This window comes from Drosophila ananassae, chromosome 2R, assembly GCF_017639315.1.
Source record: "Drosophila ananassae strain 14024-0371.13 chromosome 2R, ASM1763931v2, whole genome shotgun sequence".
Lineage (NCBI taxonomy): Eukaryota > Metazoa > Arthropoda > Insecta > Diptera > Drosophilidae > Drosophila > Drosophila ananassae.
In genome coordinates, this window is record NC_057928.1 from 12,339,439 (window position 1) to 12,357,225 (window position 17,787).

The 17,787-nt window shown below is 48.4% G+C and overlaps 3 protein-coding genes across 6 annotated transcripts in view; 1 reads left to right on the plus strand and 2 right to left on the minus strand.

Annotated features, from left to right (window-relative positions):
• LOC6493431 (neurobeachin-like protein 1) overlaps positions 1-11,704 on the minus strand; it is a 32,920-nt gene extending 21,216 nt beyond the window's left edge. Inside the window, exons 1-14 of one of the 3 annotated variants that reach the window (XM_014908892.3) lie at positions 11,346-11,704; positions 10,733-11,089; positions 10,479-10,665; positions 10,337-10,425; positions 9,992-10,108; positions 9,706-9,855; positions 9,387-9,647; positions 9,009-9,331; positions 8,736-8,943; positions 8,065-8,679; positions 6,754-8,007; positions 5,858-6,694; positions 5,172-5,799; positions 4,926-5,113 (exon numbers count right to left, since the gene is read on the minus strand). In XM_014908892.3, the coding sequence (XP_014764378.1) occupies positions 4,926-5,113; positions 5,172-5,799; positions 5,858-6,694; positions 6,754-8,007; positions 8,065-8,679; positions 8,736-8,943; positions 9,009-9,331; positions 9,387-9,647; positions 9,706-9,855; positions 9,992-10,108; positions 10,337-10,425; positions 10,479-10,665; positions 10,733-11,089; positions 11,346-11,396 (5,265 nt within the window). In that variant the 5' untranslated portion in view covers positions 11,397-11,704. Of the gene's footprint in view, positions 1-4,925; positions 5,114-5,171; positions 5,800-5,857; positions 6,695-6,753; positions 8,008-8,064; positions 8,680-8,735; positions 8,944-9,008; positions 9,332-9,386; positions 9,648-9,705; positions 9,856-9,991; positions 10,115-10,336; positions 10,426-10,478; positions 10,666-10,732; positions 11,090-11,345 lie in introns of all 3 variants that reach the window. The other 2 variants (XM_014908893.3, XM_001957699.4) reach the window with 2 other exon arrangements.
• Positions 824-4,871, plus strand: LOC6506515 (extensin). Its single transcript, XM_001957700.3, has 2 exons — positions 824-1,187; positions 2,454-4,871. Exons 1-2 carry the CDS (start codon positions 1,155-1,157, stop codon positions 4,731-4,733), a joined length of 2,313 nt encoding a protein of 770 aa, XP_001957736.1. The 5' UTR covers positions 824-1,154; the 3' UTR covers positions 4,734-4,871.
• A 1,179-nt stretch (positions 11,705-12,883) lies between the features above and the next one.
• LOC6493430 (protein tipE) lies at positions 12,884-17,727 on the minus strand. Of its 2 annotated transcripts, none has more exons than XM_014908891.3 (3): positions 17,474-17,727; positions 13,818-16,382; positions 12,884-13,579 (listed from the first exon to the last, which is right to left on the minus strand). In XM_014908891.3, exons 2-3 carry the CDS (start codon positions 15,119-15,121, stop codon positions 13,516-13,518), a joined length of 1,368 nt encoding a protein of 455 aa, XP_014764377.1. In that variant the 5' UTR covers positions 15,122-16,382; positions 17,474-17,727; the 3' UTR covers positions 12,884-13,515. The 2 variants fall into 2 exon arrangements, with proteins under 2 accessions (XP_014764377.1, XP_001957734.1); XM_001957698.4 differs by having other exon boundaries at positions 17,325-17,727.
• Positions 17,728-17,787: the final 60 nt, after the last annotated feature.

Below are 17,787 nucleotides of genomic sequence, written 5' to 3' on the forward strand. Positions count from 1 at the left end.
CTATATTTTATAGATCCTTTCTTTATACATAGATCTATATCCTCTAGTAATAAATTGTATAATCTTTCATTATAACTATACCATCTTATAAACTTTTTCTCAGACCATGTAACTCATTTGCTTTGATGTAACATTAAGAGTCAATAGAGTTTCAAATCACTGAAAGCCATTTGATTAAGAGCCTATATTTAAACATAATTATCTCAAAATACAGTTCAGTTTCTAAAGATAGTAACTTTGAATATATTTTTATCCCAATTAGAGACACATGTCTAGTGTAGTTTTCTTTCAGTCCACACATGTTCATGCAACTGAGATGAACGAGGCTGACGATTATGGCAGCTTGGATTTGTTTTCGCTTTCGTTCGATTCCAGGGGCCGTCTTCGTGCGTGTTCGAGTTCCATCTGCTCCAGTGGAGATCACTCCCAGTGGCAGTATCAGCTCCAACTCCAGTCCCCGACCCAGTCACGTCCGGTCAGGTTCAAGTTCAACGTGGCCACAGGAAGCGCTCGATTGCAGAGTTGGGGAACAGGTTTGACACGCTCCTCGATGGCGGATTGGGGTTTACTTAACACTGATCCACAGGCGGATCACTGACGGATCTCTGATGGATCTCTGACTAATTTGGTGAAGGGAGCACGACGGGAGCTATTCTTTGCATAATCCGCCTCAAGCGATCGTTCCAAGGCACTGGGCACAAATTAAAATATATACCAAGCACTAAGCTGGGTGGGGGATTGGGGAGAAAAACTAAAAACTAAAAACAAAAAGCAAAAGAGCGGAGCAAAATATTTCTGGTAAAATCTCCGGCAGCCAGGTGGGTGCATCGGTGGCGGAGACGACGACGACGACGCCGCTTTGTCATTCGAGCGACTGGTTCCAGCTGCGCCTCTTCGGCGCTTCGAGCCACAAAACCAGACCACTTTCTTGGCGCTCAGCTCAGTTGCCGAAAGAAAGTCCGTCGAGTCGTGACCACCACCGGGTGCAGAGCACCACGAGGAAAATCTTAGTTTAAAAAATATAAACTTCACTCTGGATTCCGACTTGGATTCACAAAATCAGAGTCTCTGCACCGCCCGTGGAAAGTTGTTGATGTTCGCGTCGATTTCGGAATTTTTTAGAGTTTAGTTCGCGTTTTGTCAGAGCTCTTGAAATGTGCAATTTGTTTTGGCTTTCGGCCTGTTTTGTAAGCGATTAAATAATATGTGAATTAATTATGCTGCTTCGTGTGTTGCCAGAGGGGTATTTTCGACACCTACCACAGGGCATAAGTGGAATAGGTGTGGAAGTTTTGGGGCAAGAGTTCTAAATGGCTAGTTGTTGGCTATCCGTGGTTATGCAGAGATATATCTTAGACTATCCGGGTTGAAGAGTTTACGAGTAAACTATAATATATATTAGGTAGGACATGATAGGTATTAGATAGGATAGGTACTATCATCAGACATCAAATTATTCTATCTAAGAGGTGGTTCATGCTCATCGGAACTGAGAAACATTAGTTTGACTTGAGGAATAAACAAAAAGAAGGACTTTAATAGACTTTAATTTTAATACTTTTTAGATAATTTTGTTAGTAAATCATCAAGGAAGGTATTAAATTATATTCACTTAAAAATCTATATATATTTATTCTAAGAATTTATAGAGAACCTTTGAAACTAAAGTTGCGTAGAGAAAGACTAGTTATAAACACAACTGTTTAAAAATTAAAAATTTCCATAATTATGTACATAAATTCTTCTAGTTAAAAACACTTTCAAATATATGTTTTTTTAATTAAACTTTCCAAACACTTTATTTTCCTCAAACCTCAATAGTTTAATTCGAGCCAATCCTGGTCGAAACTAGTCGTTTGAAAAAATTGCCGCTTTCGTGGCCAAAAACAAAGCCAAAACAGGCAGCTGCAATCGGATTGGGGCCTACACCTGAACCTGGTGACGTTCAGGTTCAATGCTTGGCTCCTTCGGATGCCACTCCCCCTGCCACTCGCCTCCGAAATTCCTGCTAGTGGTTAGGATTGCGTGAGACCAGCCAGCCGGCAAAAAAAAGTGAGACTCCCATCGATGCAATTGTTGCAAAAAAATAAAAACTACGAGTACGAGGATTTTGGGCACCGCGACTCGTGACTCGATTGCCACTGGTGGTGGAGCTGTGAAGGTGGCGACGGGGTGGTGGCGTGGAGGTGGTGGCAACTATGTAACATTTTGTTATGAAGAAGCTCTTGCGGCTTAGGAGCCTCTAGGGGCTTATGGGGCAGGCAGGCAGGCAGGCACTGAGGCGGAAGCTCTGGGAGCTGGAAAGTCAAAGGTTGCCCACATAAGACTCGGCGCACCGAGATGACAGCACTTAAGTCGCGAGCGGGGAGAAAGTTTTGTTGTCTGATGACATTTTTGCGGAAGATTAACCCACTCACCCTTTTCAACTCTGAACCCCTTTCCCTTTTTTCCAGGTGGCCGTCTGCCTGCCCCTCGCCCTCAGCGATCCGAATGCGAATGCCACTCAGGCGGCGCCAGAAGCTGCCAGCCTCCAGGCGGAACCCAAGCCGCAGGCAGATCTGGTGCCCACGGCGGAGAAACTGATCCGGTATCGCCGCCAGCCACCCTACGGCAAGCGTTCCAAGCTGCGCCGCCGGACAAAGGGTCCGCCCAAAATCAAGTACGGACCACCACCGCCGGGTCCCTATCGGTATGCGAAGCCCCCGCTTCCTTCCCACATCGAGGAGCCCAGCTTCTCCATCGAGGACTTTCAGAACCTGAAGTTCGATCCTGCCGACTTCAAGATATCCACCTCCAGCTACGAGGCCCAGTCCATGGATTTGGACTTCTACAACCATGAGCCGGAGCCCGATCTCTATGGGGCTCACAAGTTTCCCAGCCTGGACTTCGGACTGGTCACCACCCACAACGATCACATGCCCCACCAGAAGTACGGGTTGCCACCTCTGACGCAGAGTTTCCACCCATCGGACCATTCATTCGCCTCACACTATGAGCCGCCTCCAGCTCCGGCTCATCCGCCCTCCACGCGCTACGGAGTACCCTCGATTCCGGCTCCGGTTCCCAACTTTTCCCATCAGGATCTGCCAGCTCCGGATTCCTACTCGATTTACGAGCAAAAGATTCCTAACGTGGGCTACCATCAGAACTTTGCAGAGCCAGCAGCCAAAAAACCTGGAAAACATAATCCAAACTTTGAGATTGCGTACTCTCCGCCCGCCTTCGAGATCAGTACATCGTATCAATCTAACCACCAGCAGAGCTATGTGCCGCCCAAGGCCCATGAGGGCAGTTTCGCAGAACCGCCTCCGGCCACCAACTATGTGAAGCCGGTGCAGCATCCTCCGGCAAATGGATATGGTCCACCGGCCACTAACTATGGCCAGCCCGCGCAGCATCCTTCCTCCAGCTACGATGCGCCTTCCCATCCTCCTTCTTCCAGCTATGATGCGCCACCTCATCCTCCATCATCAAGCTACGATGCGCCACCTCATCCTCCATCTTCTGGCTATGATGCGCCACCTCATCCTCCCTCATCAGGCTATGAGGCACCTCCTCATCCTCCTTCATCCGGCTATGATGCACCTCCTCATCCTCCTTCATCCGGCTATGACGCACCGCCGCAACATCCCTCCTCCAGTTATGACTCGCCACCTCAACATCCTTCCTCCAGCTATGATTCTCCGCCCCAACCACCCAGCTACGACCAACCCTCCCAGTACCCTTCATCCAGTTATGATCAACCTCCCTCTCACAGCTACAATCCTCCAGATCCCATCCAAAACTATCCCCATAATGATTATGCCCCGCCCACCCAGGAACTGCCCCTTAATCCGCATCACAAGTTCCCCAGCTTTGATTTCCCAAAGTCCAGCTACGAAGTGCCCATCTATGATCCCATTCCCTTTGAGGCGTCCAACAGGGACGAGCAGGAGTCCTATCCCCCCATTCTGGCGTCCTCCCCCGATCAAAATGAGATAACTAGCGACGCCCATGCGGCCGGAAGCTCCAAGAAGCGGAAGAGGAAGCGCAAGCCGGGCTCCGGGGTGGTGCCCGCCAAGCACACCCTGGATGTGCCGGAACTCCAGCAGGCCTACGACGCAGATAGCCACCAGAGGGGCGAGTCGGGGGAAGTAATTGATTCGGATGCCCATGCCCATGGCTCTCACTATGTGGAAAGGAAGCAGACCTTCTTCAACTTTGTAACGCCCACGACATCCACGTCCACAACAACACCGGCTCCCTGGAGCCCGATGAGGGGCAGGAGCACCACCACCAGCACAGGATTCATCCCCACTATTGTGACCAGCACTCCTGCTCCCAGAACCGCGACGATGCGCACCAGAAATCGTGGTAGCTCCAGGTATCGTACCACCCAAGCGGTGAGTCCCAGTCAGCCGGATCCCATCCACACCAGCGTCCGGATTGAGCAGTCCCACTCCCAGAGCTACTACGACGGCACCGTTGCACCACCGACCAGGCAGCAGTTCTCACCCAGCACCAGCGGTCGTGGCACGCGACCCACCCGACCGGCCTATGCGCGGACACCGCTTGCTCTCCAGCCGGCGAACCACGGAAGAGATGCACCATCCCCGCCGGGGGTCACATCCAAGCGCACCACGAAGGGTGTGTTCGACACCACCTTGTTCAAGAGCCCGCTCAGCGACAGGGAGATGGAGCGGAAGCTCCATGGACTGCGTCAGAACTTGCCAAAAAACCACAAACTGTACTGACTCCCAGAGGGGAGTCCAGAGGAGGCGCGTAGTTTATAAAGACTTGGTTAGCTAGCACTAAGACTGGAGACTTAAGCTAATAATTTTTATCGCAACTTAGGCTAAGGATGTTTAATAAATTAATAGTTTTGAAAGAAACTTGTCATCGTCGAAGAAATAGATTAGAAACTAAGACGTTATCCCAACTCTCACCATGCGATCTATGAAGTTCCTCCACTTCTTGCTAGTGCTGTACATCTGGAAGTCATTGAAGAAGACAGGTCCCGCCGACGTGGAAGGCAAATCCGGAAGAGTGGACTCTAAGTTGAAGGCCAAGCGACACTTCTCCAAAAGAGCCTTCATCACAGGCATTAAGAAGGAGTACTCCTCGGGATTTCCAACTAAAACAAATGCAAGTTATTGAAAAAATGTAAAAACCAATAGAAATCCTTAGCTTACCCTCAATGGCATTATCCAAGGCCCTGTTGATGCTGTACAAGAGGTAGGACAGCTCCGCCGGATCCTCCGTGGAACGACTTTGAAGTATGGCATGCAGTTTCGCCGTGGCCATGGCCACAATTCCGGGATTTGGGTGATGGGAGCACTTGAGCAGCAGGCCGAGGCACAAGCGAATCATGTCGGACCAGTCGTCCGAGGATCCCTGCTGGAAGATCATCAGTGCATCGAGCAAGGCCAGCACTCCGTCCAATAGCTTGGTGGAGCACTTCTTGGACTCGTCTTCGTTGGAACCCAGCACTACCAGTTCGTAGACCATTCGCAGGATGTGCGAAGCGTTCTCTTGATTCACAAGAGTCTGGCTACCGTGCTCCGAGAGATCGAAGAGGGAGGCCTGAACGGCCATTTCCAGGATACGGAGGCGCAGCGAGAGATGCGAGGTAATCAGCTCGTTGTTCAGGGCCAGCAAGTTGATGCAGCCCAGGACCTGGCCACGCTCCTGCCAGCAATGCGGATGATCGTTTGAAATGCCGCGCCAGAAGATGTTGAAAAGTGTGTTCGAGACCAAGTATACCAACTGCTCCTCGGTGTCTACGTCTCCATCGGCGACAAAGTCAAAGGCTGAGGTGCTCTGAAAAGGAGAACAAGGAGTTATAGGTTTAAGATCCAAAGAAAAGAAATAGTTTTACCTCCAGGGAGTCGCTCTTCTTGGGTGCTCCATGCGGCGACTGCGTAGAGCTGTCGGAGCTGAGAGATTCCTCGCGTTGAATCGACGGTGTCTGAGAACCATCTGTAGTGTCTATGGAGCTGCCCAGAGTAAGAGACTCGAAGGTGTCCTGGATGTCGTGGGTGGTCTGCCGAATCACCGAGAACAAGCTGCTGGCGTTCTCCACCACCGCTCCGGACACAGACTCGGCTAGCTCCTTGATTTCGCTTTCAATGACAGTGGCTGCCTCGGACACACTGGCCTGGATCTCATTCAGTATGAGGCCACTGTCGCTCTGCTCCTCCTCCTCCTGCTGTTGCTGCAGCTGGGCCAGTCCGATCTCCTGATCCGAAAATGTAATCAGATCGGCTTGGGCCAGGAAGGTGGAGTTATCCTCCAGTAGGACATCCATATTGATGCCAAAGCTGCGTCGCTTTTCTTCGTCCGGCGGCGAGCTGGTGATGGGCTTGCGGATGAGCAGGCGGGCAATGGATTCCTGCCAGCCAGTCTGCTTGGCCATCGCCACCGTGGAGTTCTGTTTTACGAAAGTGGTCTGCAGCAGGCGCTTGGCGATCTCCAATTTCACGGGCAGATCACAGCTGCTCACATGGTAGACCAAGAAGATGAGACCCGCGTAGTCTGGCTGCAAGCCCAGCATCTCATCCACCAAATGGAAAAGTATCGTGGAGCTCAGGGACAGGGGAGTGATGAAGGAGAAGAAGCCAGGAAACATGCTCTGTTCAGTGACCTGGTCATAGAGGCGGAGCACTTGCTTGTACTTCTGGTGAACTCGCGACGTGGCCAACAATCCGCTAATGAACTGAAAAACAGAGAGGCTTCGTTAGAGAACTAAGGACATTAATCATCAGGATATCTTACCCTAATGGCAGCCTCTTGGATCTGATTGTTGTAGCTTTTGTCCACAAAGAAGTTGTATATGAGATTGGCGGACTGCGGCTCGTGCAGGAGAAGCACCATCTGGTCCTTGCAGTTCTTGCCGCGCAGATAGAGGGTCATCATTTCGAGGAACTCAACCAAGACTACATCCTGCCTGACAGACGCCAAAAACGCCACCATGGCGTTCACCTCCTTGATATTCACGTCCTTCTGCAAGTAGAAGCGGATGATCCCGAAGAGAGTCGCCCGTATGGTTTTGGCGTCCTCATCGCTGATGCTGTCCGGCGTGGAGTAGTACTGACGCACCACGTCCAGAACAAACTGAACGCCGTAGCGCCGCCGGAAGAACTTTCTGTCGTTCTTGATCATGGCACTCAGGTACTGTACGTGTCCCAGGGTGATCTGAAACTGCAATCGTGACCAGATCGCGAAATCGAAGACTATGTGCGCGTAAAGTGCATCCAGTAACTGACCACCCGCCTCCGACTTGTGGCCTTGCAGAGATTCCATTAGAAGATGTGTGGCCATCAGAGCGTTCACATCAAACAGAGCTGGCGGACACCGTTGCAGCATGGTTCCCACAATCGCCAGACACTCACTGGCCAGCAACTGCTCCTGATTCATCTCGTGCTCGTGGGTCAGGTAGCGGAGCAGGCAAAGAAAACTGGCCACCGGATGTTGCAGCATTTTCCACTCGGTGTACGAGTTCGAGGAGAGCATCTCCCAGTCGGTGAACTCCTCGGCCGTGGGTGTAGGAACACAGGAGGCGTTCGAGTCCTCGCTGACACTGGCTATTGATATATCTGCCGCCTGGTCCGAGCTCACCAACCTGTGCAGGATCGGCAGTATGGCACTTATTCCTCCAATACTGTTAATGGTCTCCTGGATTTTCACAATCTTGCAATGTCTAGCACTAATCCTGCCTGGATACTTCCCTCCTGGGATCAAATCCTGGCAGACTCCATGCCAAATAGCCCCGGGCGCATAGCAGAAAACGAAGCGCGAGTTCAGCTCGAGGAGGTCGTTGTCCTGCGAGAAGATTGAGCTGAAGTTGGCCCCCGCGTCGAAGATTGTCTTCAAGTTGGTGGTGGGCTCGGCCAGAAGGACGCCCCCTAGATGACCATTCAGGCAGGTTTGCTCTCCAAACACCGTGTCCTGCATGCCGATGGGGAAGTTCTTCACGTTCGGATCGAAGGCGGTCTGGGTGCGCATGGGTAGGGTGAAGTAGTTGGAAACCTATCGAGATAAAGTGAGGGATTAAAGTATATTCTTGTTCGAAGTAAGCTTTCTTACATTTGCAGAAAGTGTCCGCTCTAGAAGACTTGGCAGCATGCCCTTGTAACCACTCGAGCCGCTCTCCTGAGAGGAAGACCTAGGCATGATCCCGGACTTGGCCACTTCACCGGGTTGGGGCGGCGCCACCACCGCTCCAATGGAACAGACTGTGAAGGGCTCATTCACCGCCTGAACCTTAAGGGTGGCACTTAGCTTCTGGACAAAATCCACATAGATGTTGATCTGGCTGTAGGAGAAGGGTCGCTTTGGAGGAGTTATGGCCACAGTAAGATAATGCCACTGGCCGTCCATGAGCGTCTTGGTGGCTGTGGAGGAAGTGAGATATTCCCGCCGCGTTAAAGCAGCCACCACCACATTGCCATTGGGCTGCACGAACACTTCGAAGCCACTGCCACTGGCTGTCTGGAGTGTGAGAAGCATGCGACGATTGCTGGGCTGGTCCTTGAGCTGATTAAAGCGGACCAGGATGTGGAAGATGAAACCATACGATCCGGATATTGTCCAGTTGCGAATGTCAGGCACTGCAATGCCATCCGTCTGTTGCTCAATGGCAAAGTACTGCGAACACGAGTTGCTGCCTCTCAAGCTCTGAAGTGCAATCACCACCAAGGTCTACAGGAGAGAGGTGATTAAAGGATGCACTCCCATCCTGGAATGTTTAGAGTTACCTGCTGTAGCTGCTTATTTTGTGGAAACTTTGTGCCCTGCCGTAGAAGAGCAAAGATGCACTTTAGCTCCACGGGAACTATGCTTAGCTTGCTCAGCTCCTCAATTAGCTTGATGAGATTCTGGACACAGTTTTCGCCCAAGGATTCTGCCTTCAAAAGGCAACCACACACTGCCTTGATTACGTGACTGCCACATGCAACAGATTTTCTAAAGATTTTAATAGATAATGTTTGTTATTCGATTTAAACAAGCAGTTTTAGTTAACCACTTACGTTCCGTAGTTGTCGGTGCAGCCTTTGAGCACTAGGTTGGTTACATGCAGCTGTTCCTGCTCCTGGAGCACCGGCACCCAGTTCAGTAGCTCCAGCATTACTTCGGGCAGCAGCAGCAGGTGCTTCTGATCATCATAGCCCAGCATGAAGCATGAGTCCAGCAAACTGACAGTGGGTGAACCGAAATTTCTCAAGCTGACGAACAGCTTTTCAATGCGTTCAGCCTGGCGGAGCTGATTGGCGGATTGTGGCGAGTTCCTGGTCAAAGTGGCCAAGGCCTCCATTGTGCTGCACAAGGAACTCGAATGAGAAATGTGCCATGGCTAGAAATGGGACAGATTAGTGACGTAACTAAAAATTTCAGGCACACCCACTAACTTGTATGAGCTTCGGCAGGTTGGTTAGGATTTCCAGTAGATTCGTTTCTACAATGGCCTCACATGCGGCAGAGTCCCTGCCTAAGAATAGTTTCACAGCCGCCACTGTGGATGAGAGGGCAGACATGTCAATGGCCACATCCTGATCCGCATCGCTGGCTATATCGAAGTTGGCGTCGCCGCTCTCAAAGTGCTTGGTGGCCAGTAGCTCTTGAAGAGCATCACAATAGAGTTGAACTAACGTAACTAAGTCTATTTGGCGCTATATAGAAAGGAGAATGAGTTAAGTTGAGAGTTCGTACGTAAGGCCATAGACTCACTTCTTCCGGACTAGATTTCTGCAGAACAATGACCATCAGCGCATAGCAATTGAGGGCCACACATCGCAGGCTATTGGTACTCTCCCACTGTCGCAGAATTCCCATGGTGATGGACACTGTGGCAGGGCAAATGGCCTTCATGCCATTGCGCTAACGTTCCGAACGAAAATACCATTTAATGGCCAAATGATTCACAAGGTAGAGAGGAAAAAGGACAAGCAGTGGCATGCATGGAGTTCAGTTAGGGACAACAATGATCAGGACAATGGATGGTCCCACCACTCACCAGGTTATCACAGTCTAGAAGCAGCCCATCACCCGAGCAGGGGGCAAGTGAAGAATTGGTTAGAGCGTTAGTATTTCTATTTGTCAGGGTCGAGTTTAGAGTCTGCGCCACCTTTAGCTGCAGCTGGAGAGGATCCAGACGCAACACCAACGAAATGAAACGAAACGAAAGCGGACATGGAAACAAATGATAGAACTCTAGTGAACATTAATAGCGAAAGCAGTGAGCAAAAGAAGGATTCTGTAGGGAGTGAGGTTAATCATATATTAGATCCTAGTATGTAGCTTAATTATAATAGGACTACTACACAGGTTGGATGAAAACTGGAGACGCTATTGGTGCTACCTGTGAGCCGCAAATCACTGCTCCTAAAATATTCAACAGGCTTTCGCCGATTTCCGCATAACGGATGAGTTTTTCCTCTTGGAAGCAATCTGTAAGACAACTACTTGAGTAAATTCATAATACTCCATACATTCTAACTCACCATAGATGAAGGGAACAATCTCCACATGCACGGAGTGGGGTTTATAGGACAGACGACTGTAATCCGCTGAATGGCCTCTAACAAAGCTGCGCCACGTCAGGTACGGGTCGTACATGACCTCCAGGAAGGCTGAGAAACTGCGAAACAGGTGACTCGTAGCGGCCGTGGTTTGGGTCTCACTCATTTGCTGAAAACAAATTAGAAAGCCTCATGCTTATAAGGGTATTTCCCAGTAAATCGCAAGATCCACCTACTTGTTTGAATACCCTCGTCAGTATGGCGATTAGATTTGGCTTATATTCGTACTTGATGATGGCCAGGATGTTGTCAAAGTGCCGGCACACAATCACCAGACAGTCGATGAGTATGGCCACCTGTTCGATGGCCTCCTCATCCAGATGTCCGGCAGTATCGCACTCATCCCGGGCCACAATAATGAACTTGCCGATGGCGGGTAAGAGCTCATCGGGCAGGCGGCCCAGATGCGGGCCACTGTCTGTCTTTACCTCGTTCCACAGGGGACAGTTCTCGGCCTGGAAGTCCAATTGGAGTTGGCTGCGCCAAATTGCCACGAACCGTGCCACAAACTCCCGGAAGTAGCTCTCATCGTTCTGCGGAAAAGAGACAGAGACACCAGGATTTAGTCTGAGCCTGTGAGGATTATATAATCGTTACAGTGTTTACACTGCGTTGCTACTGCCTTTGGGCAGATAAACATTTTCCCAGTTTGTTTGCCGTTTGCGGTGCGGTGACTAATGCTTGGAACATTTTGCGACCGCCCCCGAGAACCGCTCCGCCACCTCGCCCCCTCTCGGGCACAATGTTTTCCCCGCTTATCACTCGGCATAGACCTTAGCCAGTCCTCACCTTTGTCGTATATTGCACCCACAGGTTGTATATATCCTTCTTATTGTCCATCGTCTTAATATCTCAGCTGCGAGGCATTTGTTAGATTATTTCAAATTGTGTATTTTTGTTTTGTTTACAAAAAAAAAAGACGCCGACGATGTCTGGCTGTTCTGTGCCGCTATGATTTCCCGCAGGGCGCTTGTACCGCCACGGATCCGGGGCCTTCGTAGCTTTGGTAATAGCTTAATAAACGATATTTGGCCGCTCCTTCTTATGAAAATGTACAATAACTATTTGGCTTAATTTTCACATTGCCCACAGGCACAGGTGAAAACGAAAACAGCTGATTGGGATTCTTGACGCTTCTTCTTCTAGGCCATTCACAATGGATTCCAGTGTTGGACAATCGATGGGAAATTCAAAAAGAGCGCGCGCTTTGAATTCGGAAAAAAGATATAGATTCTGTAATAAAAAACTAAATATTTTATAAATATCAAACAAGAAGAAACCCCCTATTACCCACCATATTGTATTAAATAAAAATACTCGTATTTTTTAGGCTGCTAAATGCGTATTTATTTCGAGATTTTCATGTATTTGGTTTCAATTCTAGTAGCATTTTATTTTTTGTTGTCTGTTTTACATGATATTAGCTAATAGTTGCGCTCGTTTCTGCCATCGCTTGATTTCATGAACTAACTCCGATTCGATCGTTAAAAACAAACGACATTCTGTAGTGTAGTTATTCTTGCCGCCTATCATTGATACAATATGCGCAAAAGTGCAATTATTGATGCGGATGCTGATGCTGATGCGGATGCAGAATCTATATGCCTAGGCAACGAATTCTGAGATTATTCGCTTTCGATTTTAGATGTGTCTTTGATTTTAGTTTTTTTTTTTTCATTTTTTTGTTGCTTTTTTTGTAATATAAAAAGGAAACGTTATTTTATATTTAATTTCAGACCTAAATTATTAAGATTTAATGCAATATTTTATTTGTAAGTTTTTAATTGAATAGCTTGAACCATTGGTAGGACCTATAAATATTCATTATCCGGTAATAATCTTAATAAAATAAATATTTAGAAGAAAAATCTTATGCCTCCGTTTCAGTTAGTTAAAGCTGTGAGTTTTTATCCGCATTAATTTGAAGGATAACAATTGTTAGTTAATTTACGTTAATTTAATTTAATTTATTTTTACTTCAAATATAGGCATTAGACTTGCTTTCGTTTATCATTTACTTTTAAATTAAATACTCGACGCTTCCATTTAATATCATATATTTCTCGTTTTTTGTTTTTTTTTTGTAGCACTTGAATGGGCTTTACAATATTTAAAAAAACGTCAGCGCCTCGATTATCGATTTGTAAATAAGTTGCGCGCTTTGTTCTGATTTTACTCTCGCTTTGCTTTAATTTTTTTTTATTTCTATTTTTAAGTTTTTATTTTATTTTTTTTTGTTTTGGTTTGGGCTTGGGTAGTGGCTTTTTTGCTTACTTGAGACGACGACGACGACGATTGTTTTTGAATAGAAAAATAATTCAAGTAAATATTTGTATATTTTATGTATATTTGCACGTGTATAAGTATTATAGTTCCTCTAGGTAGATGTATAGCACTCCTTACACGCGCCCGTATATTCATGCGGATTATTGTATTTGTACCAATCAAGAAAGCGGCTCCTCCCATAAGATGCAGAATCATCTGTCCTTCGTCTTCTGCCTTGTCCTCCTAGTCCTTGTCCTCCAAAATATCAATTACTGTGCTCAGATACTAATGCCCGTGTTACAATTTTGAGTGAATGCGGATAGAGGTGTGTGTGAGAGAGTTGGGGTAATTGTGAAGCCATCTGGAGTTACTCCAGAGTCCTAGTGCTATGAGTGTGAGATGTGTCCCAGTAGCTAGTTCGTAAGGTAAATATATATAATCTATCATAGTTGTTTAGGTGCCTCTAACAGCTCTGAAGGTATTCAGGTTGGGTCGCATTCGCTGCGTTGTTGTTGTCGATTGTTTTGGATAGAAATACTTGGGGTTTCTTATTGGTTTTTGTTTTGGTTTGGTTTGGTTTTGATTGCTCCACCTGCTCCACGTGATCCGTTCTCCGCTCGGCGGTCTACGTATCCAGCAGCGGCTCATTTTCCGAATCGGAATCTAACATTCTCCAGACCATGCGCCTGACGTTTCAGACTGCCGCTGTCGGCCCAGGAGGAGTTGAGATACTCGTCGTCATCGTCTTGCTCAAGTTTCTGAAAATATAATATTTTTTATTTATTAATATATATAAATTTAATATTTTATAATAAAATTTATAAGTGAAAAGGTTGTAAAAAATAGTTTAAAACTAAAGCAAACTTTCCTTAAGAACACCACCCAAAAAAGTATGCTACAAAAAAGTTACCGGATGCAAAAGACATTTTTTTTTCAAAGGATTTCAAAGAAAATTCCCGTTATATCCCAAAATTAATCCCATTTTTCCCATCTTACCCTTGAACTGAGTTCGACGTTGAGATAACCCCATTCTCCAGCGAATCCCGGGACAACTCGTCGGCCATCTGGACTTTCAACTGGTGGCCAAACGAGTTCATCTCGGAATTTGGTGTCATCTGCGATCCCGCCGGGCTCTGGGCTATGTAATTGCCCGGCGTGGTAACGGATCCAACCTGCGATATAGAGGCGGTCATTCCAGGACCGCCATTAGGCAGGACCCCGTCCAGACAACTGTCGTTGGTGGTGGAGTCCATGTTTATAATCTGACTGCCGGCGACGTTGTCCGCCAGCACGGCACCATCGCTATCATCCACGGCATCTATGTCATCGATGTCCATGTCCTCGGCGTTCTTGTCCAGTGGCGCCGTCTCCTCGTCCTCGTTGTAGATCTTGAAGTAGGCGTACGTCAGATAGATCACCGAGATGATGAACGACGGAATGGGTATGGCCATCGAGTACACCAAGTTGAGGGTGTTCTGCCAGTAGTCCAGGTCGCTGATTACCAGGCTGGGGTCAACCTTGGAGTAGTAGCAGGGAAACTTGATCCCGATCTTCGTGTACCGCTTCAGCCAAATGGTGCAGTTGAGCATGGGCGGGTAGCCGCAACCCTTTACGTTCGGGAAGAGCCTGGCTCCCACGTAGTAGTACCTCGAGCGGTTGCCCATGAGGCCCTCGTTGAGCTCCGAGATCTCGTCAAAGGGCTGGCGCTCATCCGGAATGAGAGTGCCCGAGGCACTGAGACCTCTGGTGTCCTCGGAGTCCTCGATAAGATAACCATTGGACCCATCGGCATCCCCGAAGTTCAGCTGCTCCAGATGTCCGCCACCGAGATCGATATCGATGCCGGCACCACCCATGCCGCCACCCAGATTATCGTACTCATAGTCGCTCCGGAGTGCTCGCTCGTACCGATCCGTTCGCTTCACGGGTGGCACTTCACGCTCCGATTCCTTCAGATTGATGTGGTACTCGGTGAAGTTGAACTCATCCGTGAAGTTGTACAGATTGAGGCGATAGTTGACACGGATCTGGGTGCAGGTGTAGATGTCCTTGGTGCAGCCCTCGCGGCAGGACGACCACGAGCAGTTCTTGGCCCCGTAGTAGATCTCTGTGTCGTAGGTCTCACAGAGGGCCGGCACCTCCTCGAACTGCATGAAGATCGTCGTGAAGGCGGGCTCAATGACGAAGGGCACCAGGAAGAGGAACGCGAACATGCTGAACGTCCCCAGCAGGATGAAGAAGGCGGTGGTATAGAACAGCAGCTTCTCCTTTCCGGTCCGTTTCTCGTTTTCGTCTCCCATTTTAACTAGTTTTTAATAATTACTCGATTTTGGTCGGGTTCAGTTAGACTATATCTAGTATATATAATATAGTTTGGCGCAGGTCTGGCGGCGGCGGCGGTGGCGGCGGAGCAGAGCGGCAGCGAATGGTGTTCCAAAGGCGGAGGGGCGGTGTATTGAATCCTTTTTTTAGTTGTTTTTGTTTTTTTTGGTGTTTTAGCAGTGCGGTACTTAGCTTACAATTGCGGCGATTAACGATTATTAATCGATAACGATAACTAAGAGCTAGATTACGATTACGGTGCAAGTTATATCACAGGGAGAGTTCGATTTCTCGTTTCGTTTGCTTCTTTTGTTTTAGATTTTGCTTTTCCTTCTTCAGCTTCTGTTTCTGTTTCTGCTTATGATTCAGCTTCTGTTTACTGTCCTTGCCTATCCTTGGTTGCTTTGGATGCCCGGTTGTCCAGTGTCCCGTTATCTCGCACATCGCTGGCATCTGCAACGCGGCAGGCCGTTCTCAATGGCAGAGTGGTAGAGAGCTCCGGACGGGGCGACGGAGGCGGGCTTCTTCTGCATTTTTGTGCTCGACATCACTCGATTAGTCTAAATACTCCACAGAGCCAAGGGGAGTCCCACGCATCCTGCACTTAGTTACCTTTCCGCCCTCGTCCTTTTTCTCACTGGCAGTGCGTACGTGTGCGAGAGTGTGAGTGTGAATGTGGGGTTTGAACCTTTGCTAATTGCTTTATGCGTCCCAATGGAGATGTTTCGTCAACATCAGCACGCTGCAGTGACGCCGCTGCTGCTGCTGCTAGTCCTGCTCCTTCGTTCCTTCGTCCTTTGGCTCTGGCTCTGCCTGATTTAGCTGCTTCTTGATTATTTTATGACTGCGGCAAAGCCTGATTTGTGTGCGAGTGTGTTCTTTGTTTAGTATGTATGTGAGTGTGAGTGTCTGTGAGTGTGCTGTTTACGGTGTCAGTGTTGTGTGTGTGTGTGTGTGTTGCGTGTATGTGTGTGGTGTGTGGCCTGCCAATGGCCAGCTTTGGGGTCTCTCACTCTCTGCTCTGCTTCTTTTCCACAGTTGTTTAGCTTTGGCTCACTTTACATTCTTCAAATGTGTGTAAAAAAAGAATGCTGGACGGACAGTTTCTTGTTGTTTGTTTTTCTTGTTCACTTTGCTTTGCTATGCTTGACTATTTTCGCTCTCGTTCTGTCTCTCACTCTCGTTCGCTCTCTCTCTCTCTCACTGTATATCCATATCCGTGCCACGTGCAGTTCAAAGCTGTATTGGTGAAGAAGGACGAAAAGAAGCGGGGTTTTAAAATACCGTTAGACCGTGTTTGCCGTTAATGCGTGTATTTTTAAGCCCAGCGGCCGCAATTAAGCCACCTAAAGGTGACGATGGCCGCCCGTTCGCGTTTATTTTTATGTAACCTCGAGTGGAAACGGGGGGGAGGAGGAGGACGGAGGACCACGACCACGACCACGACGAGGATGGAGTATTACGAAACGGAAACACGCGGCAGCAATGAGCTCAGCTAAGCTCGGCATGTTTAAATAATAAAACTCCTTCGATGCACTCGATGGGCTAGGATGAGGGACGGGGAGGGAGACAGAGCGGAGCCACATGTAATTTTCAATTCATTTGGCACGCTCGGACACACACACACACGCTCACACGCTGGAAAACAGGCCGTGCACATGCAAGCTCCAACTACCATCCTAGCAACACACACTCACGTACACAGAGCCAAAAAAATAAGGAAAATGGAGCGGGGAAGGGCAGAGAAAGAGTGGGGAGCTTGCTCCAATCGAAATTATGCGGCATAGACGGTCCTCTACTGCTCCTGCTCCCGCTCCCGCTCCCTGCTCCTTTCTATAAAGGAGTGAGTGAGCGAGCTGGCGACCGAGTTGGTTGGTGTGTGAGTGCCTTGGCAACTTCTTGTGCTTTGCACGAAACGATTTTTCAGTTGCCTTTTGAAGATTTGTTTTGGGCCCTATTGCCCCGAGATCAATTAAATGTAGTTCCACTACATTTCAACTTAATTTTTCATGTAGTTTGTGGCCCTTCTTTGCTTTCTCCTTCTCCCTTAACCCTCAACCCATCCCCCCGCATATTCAGCTCTAGTGACGTAGAGTTGCGTGCTCCTGTTTGTGTGAGAGTGTGTGTATGTGTGTATGTGTGTATGTGTGTGTTTGCGACTTTGCGCCTGTGTGTATTTACTCAAGGTTCAGGTTACGCGGTGAACGGTGACAACGGAACGGGGATTACGCATTTTCAATCACAAATCACACACGGCCCGCACAGTTTCAGTTTTCAGGACATCGGACATCGGGTTTTTAAGGACCCAGCAGTTCCCAGCGTGTGTTTACCGTGGGACAATGGTGACCTGATTGCAAACGCTGAAAAACAATCACGGTCCACATTTCTTTCGTGGCATTTTGTGGCAGAACTTCTTGTGTTCTTTGACAATAGGCCAGCGACAGCGACAGCGACGAGCCACGAAGGAGACAGCGACAACGACAACGACAACCAAAGGAGCAAAGCGACAACACGACGGCCGAACTCTTCAGCGAAAGGACTGCCTTTCACTGGCAACGCTGCAGCGAAAATAAGGGCCCAAGTCCGATTGGAGCTTTGGAGCGGAGCTTTCGCCTGCACCTCCGCCAAGCTTGTTCTTTAGCTC